At 40.0% G+C, this 19,804-nt stretch overlaps 1 protein-coding gene and 1 pseudogene across 2 annotated transcripts; both read left to right on the forward strand.

The window, feature by feature from the left end:
• The first annotated feature begins 1,761 nt into the window (after positions 1-1,761).
• On the forward strand, positions 1,762-12,955 carry REXO2 (RNA exonuclease 2). Of its 2 annotated transcripts, NM_001193813.1 has the most exon segments (7): positions 1,762-2,051; positions 3,026-3,109; positions 6,875-6,952; positions 7,555-7,666; positions 8,965-9,073; positions 10,503-10,556; positions 12,513-12,955. In NM_001193813.1, coding segments are annotated over 7 exon segments (714 nt in total). In that variant the 5' UTR covers positions 1,762-1,904; the 3' UTR covers positions 12,643-12,955.
• On the forward strand, positions 12,818-18,897 carry LOC100430939 (nocturnin pseudogene; annotated as a pseudogene).
• Positions 18,898-19,804: the final 907 nt, after the last annotated feature.

The following is a 19,804-nucleotide window of genomic DNA, read 5'->3' on the forward strand; positions in this document are numbered from 1 at the left end:
GCGACATCAGGCAATGCAGGTAAAATATATATGCATTGTGCACAGTAAGTCTTTATGTGTATAATCTGCGCATACCTTTTGATGACCCTTCAAAGAGTTTCTCTGGGCCGTTGCAGGTCATGGGTTGGGTACAGAAAATCAGTAGAAGGTGAAATCCAGTACCCTACACTTTCCTTAAAGCTCCAATTAGGCAACAAAGTTTCTCTCTCATAAAACCAGCTCACCAGGTAGGATGGACCACAAGCTCTGTAATGAGTAGCAATATGGCTTTCAGAAAAATACATAGAGATTACAATTCAAAGCCCAGATTGACATTTGTGACAAAGTGGCACTCTGCCACAAATTTGTTACCGGATAGCCAAGATTTAAGAGACTCACAAAATTTGACATTTCAGGGCTAAAGGTCCTGATGCTGGCCACCTGGACTCCTAGGAATGCTGGACATTACAGCTATCATTGCAGGAGATTAAAGACACCTGGATCAAAGCCAAAGATGATGACAGAGCAGGCAGAATTGTTTCAGTTCATTTTAAGTTAGTTTACTGCATAGATTTGTTATAAGAGGGCGAGATTTAACTTTGAAAACTTTTAATAATAGAACAGCAAGTTGTCATCATGCAGACACGTTTCATAAGGAATAAGGGATAACCCTTGGCCAAATTGTCAGAGGCATTTGAAGAGTGATCCTATCTTGAATAGGGGCTGGGTAAAACAATGCTGAGACCTACTGGGCTGCATTCCCAGGAGGTTAGGCATTCTAAGTCCCAGGAAGAGATAGGAGGTCAGCACAAGATACAGGTCACAAAGACCTTGTTGATAAAACAGGGTGTTGTAAAGAAGCTGGCCAAAACCCACCAAAACCAAGATGACAAAATGACCTCTAGTCATCCTCACTACTCATTATACACGAATTATAATGCATTAGCATGCTAAACGACACTCCTACCAGTGCCATGACAGTTTACAGATGCCATGGCAACCTTAGGAAGTTACCATATCTGATCTAAAATCGGAGGAACCCTCAGTTCCCGGAATTGTCCACCCCTTTCCCGGAGAACTTATGAATAATCCACCCCTTTAGTATACAATCAAGAAATAACTGTAAGTATACTCAGTTGCCCATGCCCCTGCTCTGCCTATGGAGTAGGCATTCTTTATTTCTTTACTTTTAATAAACTTGCTTTCACTTTATGGATTCGCCCTGAACTCTTTCTTGCAGGAGGTCTAAGAACCCACTCTTTGAGCCTGGATCAGGACCCTTTTCCCATAACGAAATGAAGGAAGGTAACTAACTTTGACTGAACACCTAATACGTGCTAAATGATTTCTCAGACAAGATCTCATGTAAATATTTCTAAATGATTTGATGATAATGTTAATGGCCTTCTGGCCCCCAAAAGCACACTGCCTCTTGGTCCCAAAAAAATGAGGAAAATATCCAGTTTGTGGAATAGAGGGGCAGGTAAGTTAAAAAAAAAAAAAAAAGAAAGAAAAGCAAAAAAGGAAAGAGATACATGAAAAAAACACCATACATAGATAATCAGATCTTTTCCAACCAACCAAAGGAAGAGTTCTTTTTTAACTGCGCGGTTACAACTAACCAAAACTCAGGAAATAACTCCTGGAAGCAAACAAACTTAGCAGTGCAAAACAAGCGCGTCCAGTAACACCCGAAAAACACGTGGCGGGGGTGGGGCATCCGGTCGCAACCGCAGGTGAGACTCTAAGTCCCATCATTCCCTTCGGCAGCCAAGCCGGGCTGTTGAGGGCGAGCCGGCGCACCGCACGCTGGGACGTGTGGTTTCAGCTCGTGCGCCTCCCCGCGGGTTTGCGACGTTTAGCGACTATTGCGCCTGCGCCAGCGCCGGCTACGAGACTGGGGCCGTGGCTGCTGGTGCCGGGTGATGCTAGGCGGCTCCCTGGGCTCCAGGCTGTTGCGGGGTGTAGGTGGGAGTCGCGGACGGTTTGGGACGCGAGGTGTACGCGAAGGTGGCGCAGCCATGGCGGCAGGGGAGAGCATGGCTCAGCGGATGGTCTGGGTGGACCTGGAGGTGAGTGAGGTCGGCGGGGGGCTTGGGGAAGGCGAGTGAGGTTTCGCGCGTGGGACCGAGGAGCCGAGCCTGTCCTGGGAGAGCGGCGGGGGTCTGGGTCTCAGGTGTGGCAGGTTAGCGCCGCCGGCCAGGGGCGGCGCAGGGCAAGTCCGGAGGCAGGAGTCCTGCGGGCGTGGGGCGCACTGCTGGGCTGTAGGGCTTCTTTCCACAAGGGAGGAGTCCTCCGTGTGGCTTCCTCTCCTGCCCGCCCCTCCGCCCAGATGTGGACTTTTCCTAACGCTCTGGCGTCTCTGGGCTTGGGTCACTGGAGTGGGGGCGGGGGCAGCGGCTCTTCTTAGCCTCCCCCAACTAAATCCTTAAAGGACCGTAGGTTGTTAGAGTCAGACGGGACTCCGGAGATGACTCAGCCCTACCCCTCATTCCATAAGTGAGAACATTGAGGCCCACAGAAAGGATTCAGCTCATTCAAGGTCGTGCAGTTAGTGAGAGTCTGAGTTGGGACCGGAACCCAATTCCTATCCCTTCAGGCTTTCCATGCCTGAAACAAGGGCTCCTCCCTCCGTTGAGCCTCAGTTTATATGAAGTGAGGATAATAACAGTAGTTTTTCCATTAGATTGTGAAGATCAAGTGATGTAATTAGTGTGAAAACTTTGTGAACTCTGTAGAAACGTCGTGGTGTTAGTTATCTCTTTCAAAAGTGAGTGATGTCAGCACCCAGTTTTACTTACTTTGCATCTGTCCCGGAGTAGAATCTCAGTGCTTGACAAATAGCAGGCCCTTGGTAAATGTTTGTTGAATAAACGAGGACTCGTGTTTAGTACCTTCAGTAGTTGGCCAAGGAGCATTCTTCTCTTCTGTTTCGGCTATGGGTTACAAGCTGACTATGTTTGAGGGAATTTCTGTTAAATAAACTTGGGTGAAAGAGGCCAGAATGATGGCTTTGTGTGTGTTATATATTTATTTTTAATTGCAGATGACAGGATTGGACATTGAGAAGGACCAGATTATTGAGATGGCCTGTCTGATAACGGACTCTGATCTCAACATTTTGGCTGAAGTACGTGATACCATGTAATACAGTCATACTTTTTAAAGGGCACTGGAGATATACCCATCATTTTTTCCAGCTTCTTTATTTAAAAAATAAGAAAGTTGAGGTCCATATGGATTAAGGTAATGTGCTAGGTCATGGTAGGGGTGGTACTAGAACCAAAGTAATCCATCTCACAGCCTAGTGAAAAATTAATTAAAAATTTAAATTAAAAAATTAAGCATTATTTTTTAATTAGCCATGCCAGAAATTTACAGAAACATAAATTCTGTCATTTACTGAGCGCTTACTGTATGCCAGGTACAGTTTCTAAGTGCTTTATACGTCTTTGTTCTTAGTCCTCACAGCAACTGTAAGTTAGGTTTTGTTGTAATGCTCATTTGATAGATGAGGACACTTGAGCATAGAGATGTTGGGTAATTTGTCTGAGGCCCCAGTGGCTATTTATTAGGGGAGCCAATAGTTTAACTCAGGCTGTCTCAGTAAGGTGCTCCTAGCAAGTAGGACAGCCAACTGTCCTCCCATCAGATTTGGTGACTCATGCCAGTGTTTGCGTCTTTATATCATAACCTTGACTTTAACTTGACTCCATATTTACAATTCTGCCTTTTCAACTAGGTCATGTGATTCTTCTAGATCTATATTAAGATTTTAGAATTTCTGTTAATGCACACCCATAAAGTATTCTCTTGTTGACAGATTGGGCATGGTTAAGGTTTTTGCATGCTACTTTCAACTGAAACATTTAGCAAAACAAATGAAACACACCTGCTGCATTTCAACCACTCATGAAACATTTAACAAGGATGTGACACCATCTGGTAGGGGGTGAAATCCCTGACCCTGAATAATTCTGTTTTAGACTGTCAGCAGTATTCAGAGCCAGAAACTCCAGAATAGGAACAAAGTAGGGATGTTTGTGGAAAAGAGAGTCTTGTTAAAATAAGTTCCTAGAGGGTAGCATTGATACGTTGCTGGCACCGGATAAATTTCGTAAATCTGCAGTTAACACTTTCGTTTGTTTTGCTGTGTAGGTAAAAGAGGTGAGGACGTATTTCTAGATGAATGACTGTGTTTGTGGAGTACCAGGCTTATCCTCCCCGCATATCAGCTGTAGGAGAATCATGAGACTTTGTATTTCTCATCATAACAACTTTTTTTAACTTTGTATAAATAAAGCCCTGATTTTTAGATTTGGTTGTTTTTTTCTGTTACTTGGGATTTACTGGAGATGAATAGTGAAGAGAAGTGTCTTTATTTTACCATCCTAACTTACCCTTGGCTGAAGAAGAGTGTTTCCTTTAGACTGTTGATATAATGTGAAATACAGTTTAATGGACCGGTAGGTTGATATGTACCCTGGAGGAAATTTGGCTATGTATTCACACAGCTGCAGATGAATGCAGCATTTGTAAATGGACTAAGTCAGATGAGGATAAAGATGTTTTATTAAAAAAAAAAAAAAAAAAAGCTTGGGGGCTATCAGTTCTGCAGTATGTTTTATTCTTTTATAAGAGTCTGAGAAAAATGTTTTATGTTGGGAGAAGAGCAGGCATACTACTCTGAAAATTTTTCTGTAGGTGTGGTCCCGTGGCTTGCTAAATTGGGATCTAGAATAGGTATCTAGCATTATATCTGTAGTAGTTTGATTTTTCCATCATTGTTAGTATTTTTTTTAATAGTATGAGTATTTTTTTTTTCGTGACTATCATAAAATGTACGTTATGCAAGCAAAATTTTTTGTTTCTCTGCAGAGATTGCCAACACCAGTTTTCTTGTTTGGCTAAACCTCCTTTTTAGTAGTAGGATGTCAGGCGTATTTTAATTAAATTCTGGCCATTTCTTTAAGTGATTGCAAACTGTTTTTACCACCTTAGTAGTAATAATACCTTGAATTTTTAGAATACTTTTCTACCAGAGAGTTCAAAGAGCTCATATCTATAATTTCTTTTATCCTGTTAACATTTCTACGAGGGAAGGGATGCAGTTTATTATTATCACTATCTTACAGAGGGAGCAGCTAAGGTGACTTGCTTTAATGCCGCAGCTGTTGTTAACTGCCAGGACTTAATCTGAGAGACTCACACTTGGATATTCTGTGAAATGGAGCCGAGAATTTGAGGACCACTTTGTGTGTGTGTGTGTTTCAGATATCAACAATTGCCTCTTTAAATTTTTTTAAATATAAAAATACTGTTAAACAGTGTAACTATCCAAAGTGTGTGTATAGTAAACTATTGGATTTTTGTCCTGTTCTCTTGCCCCATCTTACTCCAAGTTTACGTATTGTCTTGATATTTTGTATGCTTATATAAATGCGTGTTTTTTTTAAACAGGTGTAAATGAAATCATATGTATGCATATATGGTTCTGCAGTTGCTTTTTTCACCTGCAATATAGATACTTTTTTTTTTTTTTTTGAGATGGAGTCTCGCTCTGTCACCCAGGCTGGAGTGCAGTGGTGCGATCTCGGCTCACTGCAAGCTCCGCCTCCCGGGCTCACACCATTCTCCTGCCTCAGCCTCCTGAGTAGCTGGGACTACAGGCGCCTGCCACCATGCCTGGCTAATTTTTTGTATTTTTAGTAGAGACAGCGTTTCACTGTGTTAGCCAAGATGGTCTCGATCTCCTGACCTCGTGATCCGCCTGCCTTGGCCTCCCATAGTGCTGGGATAACAGGTGTGAGCCACCAAGCCCGGCCTTTTTTTTTTTTTTTTTTTTTTTTTTAAAAAGAGATAGTGTCTCACCCTGTCACCCAGGCTGGAGTGCAGTGGCATGATCATAGCTCACTGTAACCTTGAACTCCTGAGTTCAAGTGATCTTCGTGCCTCAGCCTCCTGAGAAGCTAGGACCATAGGGGTGTGCCACCATGCCCAGCTAATTTTGTTTTTTGTTTTTTTTTAATTTTGTGGAAATGGGGTCTTGGTATGTTGCCTGGACTGGTCTTGAACTACTGGCCTCAAGTGATCCTCCCACCTCAGCCTCCCAGAGTGCTGGGATTATTACCATGCCTGGCCTAGACACTTTTCAAAATGAACTCGTAATCAAGGGTTGACAGACTTTTCTGGAAAGGGCAGGGTATTAAATAGTTTAGGCTTTGAGTATAGTCATATGTTCTCGTCTTTTTTTTTTTTTTTTAAACAATCTTTTACAAATGTAAAAATCATTCTTAGCTTTCTAGCTATTAAAAAATAGCTGAGGCCGGGCGTGTTGGCTCACGCCTTTAATCCCAGCACTTTGGAAGGCCGAGGCAGGCGGATCACGAGGTCAGGAGATCGAGACCATCCTGGCTAACGCGGTGAAACCCTGTCTCTACTGAAAATACAAAAAATTAGCCGGGCGTAGTGGTGGGTGCCTGTAGTCCCAGCTACTCGGGAGGCTGAGGCGGGAGAATGGCGTGAACCCGGGAGACGGAGCTTGCAGTGAGCCGAGATCGCGCCACTGCACTCCAGCCTGGGCGACAGAGCGAGACTCCGTCTCAAAAAAAAAAAAAAAATAGCTGAAGCATGGGGACATAGTTTGCTGACCCTTGATAGATATCTGTGTCATCTATTTGTAGGCGTTTGAGTTTTCAGTTGTGTATGTGTGTACGTGTGTTCTATTTTGCCTTAATAAACAGTGCTGGAATGAAGGAGGAACACTTTTAAAGCATCCTTATCTCTTACTTTCTCTGATATGTATATTTAGTCCTTAAAACAGCTTAAACGTTCCCTCTGAAAGTAAGGTTATTCCTGTTGGTTCTTGGTGACTGATGGCGTTTCCCATCCACAGGGTCCTAACCTGATTATAAAACAACCAGATGAGTTGCTGGACAGCATGTCAGATTGGTGTAAGGAGCATCATGGGAAGGTAACATGACCAAATAACAGGATTGCTGCTTTGGGGATCCGTAAAAAGCTTTTTGCTCCCACACCTGAATCCGATACCATTGTTGGATGGTATTTTGAAAAGGCTTAGAGAAGATTGCTTGGCAAGCCTGGGAAACTGCTTGCTTGTTTGCTTTTCATCTTCGGGACCTCTCGAGATCATCTTCTCCTGAATGTCCTCTTTTTTTTCTCTCCTACATTCAGTCTGTCGCGAACGCATTGCGGATTGTCAAGTATTGCTCAAGTCAGTCTTTTGGATAAGGTTAGACATCAACTTTCAGAGAAGGGGGATTGCTGCTCTCCTGTTAATAGTTGTTTCTTCCCAGAGGTTAATATCCTTGGACTTTGAACACCATCTTTTTTGACTGTGGAAATGCTATTAACAGTCAGGATCATAACTGAGTTGGCTTGGATTAAGGAAAAAAATGGTGCAAAGATGGCAGTTGCAATTTGAACTTGAGCTTTGAAAATGGTCTATTTGTAGTTATATTTGCCCATTTTAAAAGTGAAGTTTCATTTCTGGATGCCTTCGAAAACTGACTTCACATGTGTTTTTGGTGGGGGGCTGGGGATTCTCTCTTGCAGTCTGGCCTTACCAAGGCAGTGAAGGAGAGTACAATTACATTGCAGCAGGCAGAGTATGAATTTCTGTCCTTTGTACGACAGCAGACTCCTCCAGGGCTCTGTCCACTTGCAGGTAAAATCCAATCCTATGTATATCTTATAGTCTTCCATATGTAGTGGTTCAAGAGACTGCAGTTCCAGAAAGACCAGCCGAGCCCATCCATGTCTTCCATTTACCCTGCTTTGGGTTACACATCTTACTTTTCTGTTCAAGTTTCTTTGTGTAGTTTATAGCACGAGTATTGGGAAAATGCCCTGAAACCTGACATGAAATCTTAATAAAAATTTCCCCCATGTTTTTATGATGGAAAAATTTCACATGCACAGAGGAGTGGATTTAGTAATTGTTAACCTTGTGCCTTGATTGTTTTACCTATATTTTGTTCGACATTTTAAAGGAAATTGCAGGCATCAGGACACTTCATTCCTAAATACTTCTTCAAACATCTCCCAAGAGTAAAGACATTTTCTTATGTAATACAGTGTCATTGAGTTGAAGATAATGAAACATTATTGAGTATCATATATGTACTCCACATTAGACGTTCCCCAGAATACTTGTTTTTGAACCAGCATTCAGTCAAGGCTCATGCATTTCATTTAGTTATATTTCTTTAGTCTCTTAATGTAAAACTTTCCACCTATTATTTTTCCCCTATGACACTGACTTTCTAAAGAGACTAGGCCTCTTCTCCCAGTATTTTTAAAGGGGTGACATTGCCAGAGGGAAGTTAATGTTTCTCTGAAGGTATATGTGCCTTTGTATATGTAAGTTGATGTGGTAACTAATACTGTTCCTAAACATTTATAAAAATAAGTTTTGACATTAAGTACTAGAGCATATGTTGTGTCAATGTTTCCCCCAGCCAATGTGGCTGGTATGTGTTTTAAAGGTCTCATTTAAAATTTAGTGTTTTTAGTTACTTTTCGGAAACATGAATATTCATATGATTTATTGAAAAACTTGAATTGTAAATAAAGGTTTATCTACCTATGTGATTCAGTTAAATTGTTAGGGTTAGTGGTGTGAATTTTGTGACACTGGGAGAAAGTTTGCATATCTGGTATGACCTTAAAAAGTAACAAATAGATTTGTGCATTACATCAAGCATGTGGAATGATAGATTCGTCCTTCTGTTCATGAGAGGTCATTTACAAATTTATAATGAGCTAAACTGACTAAGTACTTGCAAATCTGTACTTGTAAGCTAATCACATTTATCCAAACCTGATTTAGAAATATAGAGGTGCTTTTAGGAATTGTTGGAATTTTAAAAAATCATCTCCATTTCAAATACATTTTATGAATTTTGATATCCTGTTGTATACTACTAGAAATACAGAGATGCAGTATGCTTCGTGTCTTTCTAGGAAATTCAGTTCATGAAGATAAGAAGTTTCTTGACAAATACATGCCCCAGTTCATGAAACATCTTCATTATAGAATAATTGATGTGAGCACTGTTAAAGAACTGTGCAGGTAAGGGCTATATTTAGGATCCATTAAATTACCTCATTTAGCATGTTTTAATTGAGAACTTGTGAAAAGTAATTGGATAGAGCTATAGAACTAAGGCTGCCAAGTGGGTTCTTATCTTCCTCATCCCATTCTTGCTTGCATAGGACCTTAACTTATCCTGGACTGGTGAGATTTGGGAGAAACAATATCAGACATGTTCCCAGTAAATAAGCCAATGTCTGGCACAAAATAAGTGCTCAATAAATTTTCTGGATTAATTAATATTATATGGAAGTCTTCTGACTGGGAACATATAGATGAAAAGCTCTTAAGTACTTTAGAAAGTAGTGGATCGACATATGTGTAAAAAACACACCCTAAAAATATACTCTCTCATGACTCCTGTAGTGAAAATGTACATATGGACTACTGAGGTCACAAGGGAAGCAGCATCTAACTGTGCTGGAGCAAGAGGAATGGGGAGTCAGAGAAACCTTTATGTAGGAAGGAAATCGCTTTGAAACTGAGATTTGAAGAAGAGTGGAAGTCTTCCAGGCATTTTGTTGAGGAGAGAGCATTCAGAGAGAGCAGACAGAAGTATAATAATGTGAGGGAGCAGGAAGCTAAGGCAAAATGTGTTAAATGAATCACAAACCATTAATGCTGGAATGCAAAGCATGAGGTTGGAGAAGGTGGGAGATGGGTCTAGAGCCTCAAGGGCTTGCATGCCATGCCAGTGAAGTTCACTGTGATCTTGCAAGGAATGGGTTCCTTTGAGAAAGTGTAGGTAGAAGAGTGAGTGATACGATTGTTCTGATTTGAAGGTGGCAAGAAAAGTGGTAGAGAGATAGAAAGGAGCCTTTTCCACCATCTTGGAGAGAAGAATGAACTGGAGAAAGGGCAGAGCATGGAAATGAGGGGCTTGTATGATAAAAATGTGAGAGGGTCAATTGACAGACACTCAGTGTTCAAATGAGGTGGTGTGAAAAGGAAGAGGTATAATGTGATTCTGATGTTTCTAGTTTGAGCAGCTTTGGTGGCTGATGGCAGTGTTCAAATAAAAAGAAGAAGAGAAGAGGAAGAGTATGGTGGATGGGGCAGGGGAGGTGCTGAGGATGATGGGTGTGGTTTGATGTATGTTGAATTAGAAGTGTCTGGTAGATTTTTAGATGCAGGTATCTAGTGGGCAGTTGCATATCCATGACAGAAACTCTAGGGAGGGCTGGGCTGGATTTCCAGATTTAGCAGTCTTACACACTGATGAGCTTGCTCATAGAAAATATACAGAAGAAAGAGAGGAGAGGGTGGAAGATAGAGGCCCTGGCAAAGAAGCAACTTGAGAATCATGACTCAAATGCCATTTTCAATGTTAATGGATTACTTGAAGGAGGTAATTATTCAGTGTATTTGAGACAGCTTCCTTTGAGAGTTCCATTTCTGCTGTGTATAGACGCTGGTATCCAGAAGAATATGAATTTGCACCAAAGAAGGCTGCTTCTCATAGGTAAGTTTGAGTTCTACCAAACGCTTTCCAGTGTGACACGCACTTAACTCCCAAATTCCTGACTGCTTGAAATAATGTCCCTTAACTCTTTTTTCTTGGGGAAAAGATAAAGTTCGACTAGCATAAACATAACATTCTCTTCCTGTTAGGAATTCTGGTCAGATTCGTGTTCCATTCTGAGAGGGTTATATAGCCTTTATTGCTGTTTTAAAACTCTTAGATAGCTTGGTTTATAGGCATGATGAAACAATCTGTAATCTTTCTAGTAATGAACCGTGTTAACTTTTTTCCCACAGAGGATATGGACTGGCAGCCTTTTGAAATCAGAACACTTTGTGTGCAATCGTATAATATAGTTGCCTACTTTGACACTTGTTATAGTTTTTCTGATTGTTTCTCTTATGCCTGTAGCCTTAGGTACAAGTTGACAAGGAGTTTAAAGATCCTATATATTCATGTGTCCTGTACTGGTCTTTTCTTTTTGATTTAGTGGTCTTTCAGGAGAAACATGAAACCTGATGGAAGGTTTAGCAACTGACTTCTAAGGGTAGCATTTGTTAAACCATTCACTGAGCCCCTACGATGTACCTTGCACAGTTCTAGGCAAACAGAGAAAGACCAATCCCTGAAAAGTTGGGCATTCTCATGTTATTTTATTGAGTGTATGTAGACTATAGCACAGGCATACAGGCCTAGAATACCTTATCTGAAACAACTGGGGTATGTCTTGGATTTCAGAATTTTTCAGATTTTAGAAAGGTAACACTATGTCTGTATTGCTTATCATCTTGTAGCATCCCTAACAAGGTTTGAGAAGCAGCCCATAATAAAACACACAGATATTTCTGTAGTGAAACGTGTATATTCACACCAAATGGCATAACTAATGATGACTGTCAATAGCCTCACATTAAGATTGCTCAGGTTTTGCTACACAATAGGTTATGAAAGTACTGTGGGTTTTCAGGTATGTTTTGGATTTCAGTTTTGTGGATAAGAGATTGTGTACCATTATTTAGCCAGAGGCTATAATTTTGGCAGCTTCAGCTCTGACATATATCCAAGACCTGGGAAGAAAGCAGATGGTTGCCTTAGCCACGCAAATAACTGTCATAAAACTCTTGCACTAAAATTTGTGCCGGGTATTCTCTGGAAGTGGCCCTTGGCCCATCATTCAGAGCTTATTGATTTACTTGCACACTGTTCTAATAATCTTGGTTACCTGATTTCTCAGACTGCAACAGATGGGAAACAACATGTTGGAAGAAAAGAAAGGCTCTTAGATGGAGGCAGGCTGCCACTGATTATAGCACAAATCACCATGAGAGGAGGTAGATCCTCCGGTATGGTTAGGTACTGTTTGATAATTGATGTTTATTATGATGACTGAGTGACGACCTCTGTTCAAGTATGTCAGTCTGTTTTGTTCAGGGGCCTCATTAAGTATTGCGCAGTGTTTCTCAAACTGTGTTCCATGAGCTGTTTATAAGTATTCTGCAAATGTGGTCGATTAAGTTTTAGAAATACTAAAATTTATTAATTTTAGAAAATTAATATATTAGAAATATAGGACAGCTTCCTTTTGAGAGTTCATAATACACATCAGTATATGAAATGCTTTCCAACTTTTTACTTCAGTAAAAAGTTTAATCTAGTTTTTCCTAAACTTATTTGACCCTGGAATTATTTTTTCTCCCGGTGGAACATGTCACCATCTTAGGGAACAATTTGGGAAAGTTTAATCTTTTATATTTTACCAATTTTTTTGTCAAAAGTTTATACAAAACATTTAAAGAAAATTGCTTTTCTGAAATGTTCTACTTTTGATGATGCTAGATAGTGACATGTACAGTAGCACCCATTGTTCTTAAGTCATTTTGTAACAGTCGTACTTTTAAAATGATTTTCATGTCCCAGTTTTGGACAGTTCATTCAGTGTGGTGTGTTTGCTTACAGGGCACTTGACGACATTAGCGAAAGCATCAAAGAACTTCAGTTTTACCGAAATAACATCTTCAAGAAAAAAATAGATGAAAAGAAGAGGAAAATTATAGAAAATGGGGAAAATGAGAAGACCGTGAGTTGATGCCGGTTATCACGCTGCCACTACATAGTTATCTGGAGGCAACTTCTGGTGGTTTTTTTTTTTTCTCACGCTGATGGCTTGGCAGAGCACCTTCGGTTAACTTGCATCTCCAGATTGATTACTCAAGCAGACAGCACACGAAATACTATTTTTCTCCTAATATGCTGTTTCCATTATGACACAGCAGCTCCTTTGTAAGTACCAGGTCATGCCCATCCCTTGGTACATATATGCATTTGCTTTTAAATCATTTCTTTTGTTTAAATAAATAAATAAATAAGTAAATAAAGCTAGTTCTATTGAAATGCAAACCTTTCTGTACCATGTATTCTTTAGTAGTTTAATCATCGGGAGAAGATGGCTTTTTCTTTTTGAAGTGATATGGCTAATGTTTAAACTCTTGTAATGCAATTCGGAATGGGTTAATAAGTTCAGGTCAAACAGGAAGTGAACGTGTTTTGCTTTAGAATAACCATGGATAAGTTTAAAGAAGCAGATTTGGGCTCATTGTTAGAGTTATTGAATTAACAGCACTGGACTAGGCTACTCTGCTACATTCAGGGAATTCAATTCAGACGGATTCTATAACTAAGGTTTATTGCGAGTAATAGTTAGGGCTTATTTATATGCACAGCAGTGACTGCTTGGTTTACAGAATGTAAATAGCTTGCTGCTCTAGTTCTAATGGTAAGTAGCTGAGAAGGGATTTCGGTTGGAACATACTAACTAAGTTTACATATTCTAGACCACAGTACTAAAGGTGATTTCCTAGCCAGAGTGTGCAATAGAATCATCTGTAGAACACATCTCATTGCTTTGTGCACCTCATTCTGACAAATGCCCCTTGAAGTCAAATCAAAATTGGGAAAGGCCCACAGGTTTCTTTCCTTTCCTTGAGAACCACTAGGTGAGAAGACTTCTGTGGTGATGTCAGATTACATGTCTATTCTATTACAGATACGAACATAGTAGCACGATCTTGATGTGTGATAGTTACAGAGAGATCACTAGCTAGTAGATCAGAATAACCCCATAATATTTTCATTTGAGTAACGTTTTAACATGTACTAAGTTGTGTTACCTATACTACAGCTGTATCAGTGGAGAGAGGGATTGTAGTGTAACTTTTTCCAGACGAGTGAATTAAGACTGAAATTCATGAGTCTACTAAGAATGAATTTATGAAAACATAAGTCTGCTGATCTTTCTGACCACTTCTTTCTGGAATGGCATGGGTTTTAGCTCGTGCACCAACTTCAGTGTCTTGGAAGGCAGGATTGGGTAGGACAGTTGACCCTTGGACAACACAGGTTTGAACTGCAGAGGTCTACTTACATGCAGATTTTCTTCTGCTTCTGCCACTCCTGGGACACAAGACCAACCCCTCCCCTTTCTCCTTCTCAGCCCACTAAAGATGATGAGAATGAAAACCTTTATGATGATCCACTTCCACCTAATGAATAATTTATTGTCTCTTCCTTAAGATTTGCTTAACATTTTCTTTTCTGAGAGCTTACTTTATTGTAAGAATATATATATATTGTTCCTGATGTTTGCATAAAAAATGTAATATCTATTACATATACAAAATCTATGTTAATTGACTGTTTATATTATCAGTAAGGCTTCTGGTCAGTAGTAGGCTATTAGTAGTTAAGTTTTGTGGGAGTCAAAAATTATACACAGATTTTTGACTGCACGAGGGTTTGGCACCCCTAACCCCCATGTTGTTCAAGGGTCAACTGTAGTTAAGAACAGGGCTCTTGAGTCAAACTCTTAATTCAAGTTAAGACTCCTGACATACTGAGTGCCTTTGGCAAGTTGCTTTTCTAAGTCTCAGTTTCCATATCTATAAAATGAGGTTAATAACCTTACTTAATGGATTGTTAGAATTAATTTAAATGCTATTCATACAGTTCTGAGCGCAGCACAGTGAGCATCCTGTAATGATAGCTAATGAATATTGATAATAAAGGGTACTATGATTAGTTATGAGGCTGGAGGCATTATCTTAAATCAGCGTTCACTTAATGCCTATGACTGCCTACATTGTGCCGAGCACTGTTGTAAACGTCACCAATAGTGTGACCTTGACTTGGTTTAGTGTTTCCAACTAAAATTTGGCAAAAAGGTCTTTGCCCTAACTTGGCTTTCAGGAATGTTAAATTTGAATGCAATGATAGATAAGAAAACACTGGGCTTAAGAAAGGTTCATAGGAACCAGATACTGCTATTAATGCCTCAAAGTTTCTTCCGCACAACTGGCTGGTTTATTCACCAGTTTAACTGTTGAAGCCAGTTTAAAAATTTTCAACTCCTGGTGTTCATTTTAAATCTTACATGAACAGGCACCTTACTGCTTTAATGCTGTCTTCTGTATCTTAATTGCGTAGCTAATTCTATTGTCCTTTAATGGAGCTTGTGTTGAATTTTAATAAAATAAGGGGCAGCCTGTGAGTGAAACAGAACCAGTCTAGTGCGGGTATATATGAAGACATGCTGGTTCAGTGATTAGTTCATTATTTTTAAGTTAAGTTTAAATTTGTAGTGCTGTAGTGCTGGTATTTAGGATTTCACAGGGGAGTCCTGAAGCTATGAAGTAATTTCTGTGAAATGAACTGCAGTGCGAATTGGTTTAAATATAACTACAGCTTGAAAAATGATAAGTATATTTGCTTAGTAGAGCTTGCCATTCTTGTGCTCTTGGGGGGCCTCTCATTTGGTGGTTCGTTCTGTGCGGTAATTGTCCTGCAAGCTGTGTTCTTAGGATCGTCCAGGTGTATTTCCCCTCTATTAAACTCAAGGTGAATGAATCGGTACAGATGCATTTTGACTTACAATGGGGTTACATCCCAACAAACCCATTGTAAGTTGAAATTATTAAGTAAAAAATGCATTTAATACATTTAGCCTACCAAACATGTTAGCCTAGCCTACCTTAAATGTGCTCAGATCACTTACATTAGCCTATAGTTGGGCAAAATCATCTAACAGAAAACCTATTTTATAATAAAGTGTTGAATATATCATGTAACTTAATACTGTAGAGAAGGTGAAAAGCAGAATGGTTGTATGGGTAGTCGAAGTACGATTGAAATAATATGAGCAGACTCTAGTGCTTTTGCCAAGACACTGAACAGCAGTACTGCCTCCTGCACCCAGAGTGTTTGGTATTACCTGACCTAGAACATCTGGAGCCCATAGATCCTAACGAGCTTTTTGAGGAATGCAGGGCTGTCCTGGATACTTAACCTCCTTGGTTCCAGAGAGATTTTGTGGCTCCAGTAACTACCTACCTATTAGGGTCATGCAATGGAACAACTTCGTCCAAGCTCTTGGAAAGACAAAGACAACTTTGTACAATGCCCTGTTGGAAGCACTCAAGTGAAAAGAAAGGAAGCATCTCGTGCTAGAAGAAATCCTATTCTACCAGCCTGATATATTGTGCCTCCAAGAGGTAGAACAGTATTTTGACACCTTCCAGCCACTCCTCAGGAGGCTGGGCTATCAAGGCACATTTTTTTTTTCCTCAAGCCCTGATGATCTTGTCTAAGTATAGAACAAAACAATGGACCAGACAGCTGTACCTAATTTTTCCTCCAAAACCAAATCAAGCTAGTGAACACTGCCAATATTAAGCTGATGGCCATGACACTGAAAACCAATCAGGTGGCCATTGCACAGTTCCTAGAGTGCAAGGAGTCAGACCAACAGTTCTGCCTCGGTGTCACCTATGTAAAAGCACGCATTGTCTGGGAGTAATTTTGATCAGCTCAAGGCTGTGACCTTCTTCAGAACTTGCCAAACGTCACTCAAGGGCCAAGATTCCCCTTCTTGTTTGAGGGGACTTCAATGCAGAACCAACACAAGAGGCCTAGAAACATTTTGCTTCCTCCAGCCTCAACCTGAACAGTGCCTACAAGCCCCTGAGTGCTGGTGGGCAGTCAGAACCCCCATATACTACCTGGAAGATCTGGACACCAGGGGAGGGCAGGCACACCCTGGATTACATCTGGTATTCTAAACATGCTCTAAATGTAAGGTCAGCTCTTGATCTGCCCATTGAAGAACAGATTGGACCCAACTGGCTACCATCCTTCAATTATCCTTCAGACCACTGGTCTCTGGTGTGTGACTTCAGCTTTAATGAGGAATCTGATGGACTTCTATAAATACTTGTTTTTGTCTTTTTAATCACAAGAGTCTTAACCAGATATGTTTCAGGAAACTGAAATAGGATAAGAAGTTGCCTAAGGAAGGAGGGAAACAAGGGAAGCTTCTGTCATTTCATTTTTTGTATTTCCAGCATGCCCTTGGGAAAGGATCCCTTTAGTTCACAAATCTATAGCCAAAAGGTTTTTGCTTTTGCACTCCAGTTTTGGCTTGTATTGTTTTATTTTCCTTAGCATTACATTTTGATTGTTTAAGGGCATTAAATTGACTTGTTTTAGCTGGGCACAGTGGCTCATGCCTGTAATTCCAGCACTGTGAGAGGCTGAGGCGGGAGGACTGCTTGAGGCCAGGAGTTTTAGACCAGCCTGGGCAACATAGCAAGAGCTTGTCTCTATTTCTTAAATACATAACTAAATAATTAAGGAAAAAATGGCTAATTTTGAATATTTTTCAGTTTGAGGATGCTATAAAAACTCAGAATTGCTTGAATCCCCCATAATTAAGAATAAGTATTTAGGAGCAATTTCTCTAGACAGCATGTTAAGGTATTTATTTGTGAGTTAAATGTCAACAAGGCTAGGTGTGATGGCTCACGTCTGTAATCCCAGCACTTGTGGGAGGCCAAGGTGGGAGGATCACAAGATGAAGAGATTGAGACCATCCTGGCCAAAATGGTGAAACCCCATCTCCATTAAAAACACAAGAAATTACCTGGGCGTGGTGGTGCACGCCTGTAGTCCCAGCTCCTCCGAGGCTGAGGCAGGAGAATCACTTGAACCTGGAAGGCGGAGGTTGTAGTGAGCCGAGATCGCACCACTGCACTCCAGCCTGGCGACAGAGCGAGACTCTGTCTCAAAAAAAAAAAAAAAAAAAAGTGAACAAGATATGCATGGAGATATTTTTTTAAAATTTCACGTAAGTAGCAAATTATAGCATTATGAACATTTTAGAACCATGCAAGGCACAAATTATAGAGAATAATTTATGGTAATTTTCTTAAAGCTTTAAAATATTTTCATCTGGGCTTTAATAAGATGTGTACAAAAGAACTATTTAGCCTGGAGGGGGTTTTGTTTGTTATTTAGGTGTAAGTATCATGTCTCCTTCATACATTGTTTATAAATAATCTTTGCTGTGCCTCCATGTTCCCCATTATTGTATCTCTTGAAGAGATTCCAATTAGTTTTCAATTATTTAAACACTGTTAGTATCTAAGCTTTTCCATTGGAATAATATTGGTGTACATTTGAGGTCACTCAACGTCATCGTGATTGGAATATGCTTCTCACAATAGGTTATTTACAAGCTGAATATGGGAACGGCTAGGAAAGTCAGTGGGACTTCTTTTCACTGATGGGAAACTTTCTGGAAAGCCTGTTAATGGGCTGTCATTTAAATTTCCTAAGATAGCCAGATACTGTGGTTCAAAACATCTACAAAGGAGAATGTAAAAAGAAAGAACGTAGAATTCTCTCCCATTGGAAATAAAAGTGGTAAGGATAACAGTTGAAGCCTCTTTCAAACAAAATTACCTGTTGGTATTAAATTGATAAATATTTTAACCCATGAGTCATAAATACTTAAGATTAATAAATGGTCTTTTAAAGCTAAAAAAAAAAACAGAAAAGTCATAAGTCAAGCTGTTTGTAAGTTGGGGACCATATATCCTTTCCTGATAGTCTAAAGTCAAGTGTTCTTTGAGTGCCCTTAGCCATAGTACTGAGTACGTGGGCAAGAAAGATCTCCATTTTTTAACAGTTTATCCATAGTAGAGGAGAATGAATCCTGAAACATCTGTGTTTTTTCATTTACAAAACAATATATCTCTGTTAAGAGACCAGCTTACAAATTTAGAGGGAAATTGATAGTTTGGTTTGCATGAACTGCTGTTCTTATATGTGTATGCCTTGAAGAACAAATAATAGTCGTAATGTTCAAGTGCAGTTTTGTCATACTGATTGCTTTGTGGTAGTGCATGAATGTCCCAGGTTCACTCAAATGCTGTAACATTTTGAAAAATTAATAAGCAGCAGCGACAATGGAAAATTGGTGGTTGCAAGGATAAGCCTTATGTAGCAGATTGATGAGGGCAAAAACTGTTATATTTCATAGCTGCTGATGAGGACAAAGGCTATTATGTGCTATATCTGCTGATGAGGACAAAAGCTATTATACTAGATATGTATTGATAAATACAGTCGTCCCTTGGTATCCATGGGGGATTGGTTCCAGGACCTCCTGTGGATACCCAAATCCATGGATGCTTAATTCCTTGATATAAAATGGTGTAGTATTTACATAAAATCTAAGCACAACCTCCTGGATAGTTTAAATCATTTCTAGATTACTTATTGTATATAATAAGAGCAACTACAATGTAAATGCTATGTGAATAGTTGTATTAGTGTATTGTTTAGGGAATAATGACAAGGAAAAAAGTCTGTACATGTTCAGTACGGACACAATTTTTTAGAAAAATACTTTTGAACCATGACTGGCTGAAGCCATGGATATGGAACCCACGGGTATAGAGGGCCAACTGTATGCTGTATGTCTATTGTGAAAATTAGTTGAGTTTTAATTATTTGAACAAAGCATTTAATTTTATGTGGCTCATAGTAGAAGTATAGATAGCATGGTGGGAACATAAATGAAGAATGCTTCTGTGCTTGAGCATTTGCTATTGTGTAAAGGACGGTTGTGGCTTCAAAATTTCTTCATCGCTATAAAAACATCCCCCGCAAAATTACCTGGGCATAGTGCACCTGTAGTCCCAGCTCCTCAGGAGACTGAGGTGAGAGGATCACTTGAGCCCGGGAGGCTGAGGCGAGAGGATTGCCTGAGCCCAGGAGGTCAAGGCTGCAGTGAGACATCATTGCACTGCTGCACTCCAGCTTGGGTAATAGAGTGATACATTGTTTCAAAGAAAAAAAGATCGTGGGGGGATTGTAAGTTTTCATTCCATTAGAACACAAGCATTTCACAGTTG

Source organism: Macaca mulatta, chromosome 14 (assembly GCF_049350105.2).
Source record: "Macaca mulatta isolate MMU2019108-1 chromosome 14, T2T-MMU8v2.0, whole genome shotgun sequence".
Classification (NCBI taxonomy): Eukaryota; Metazoa; Chordata; class Mammalia; order Primates; family Cercopithecidae; genus Macaca; species Macaca mulatta.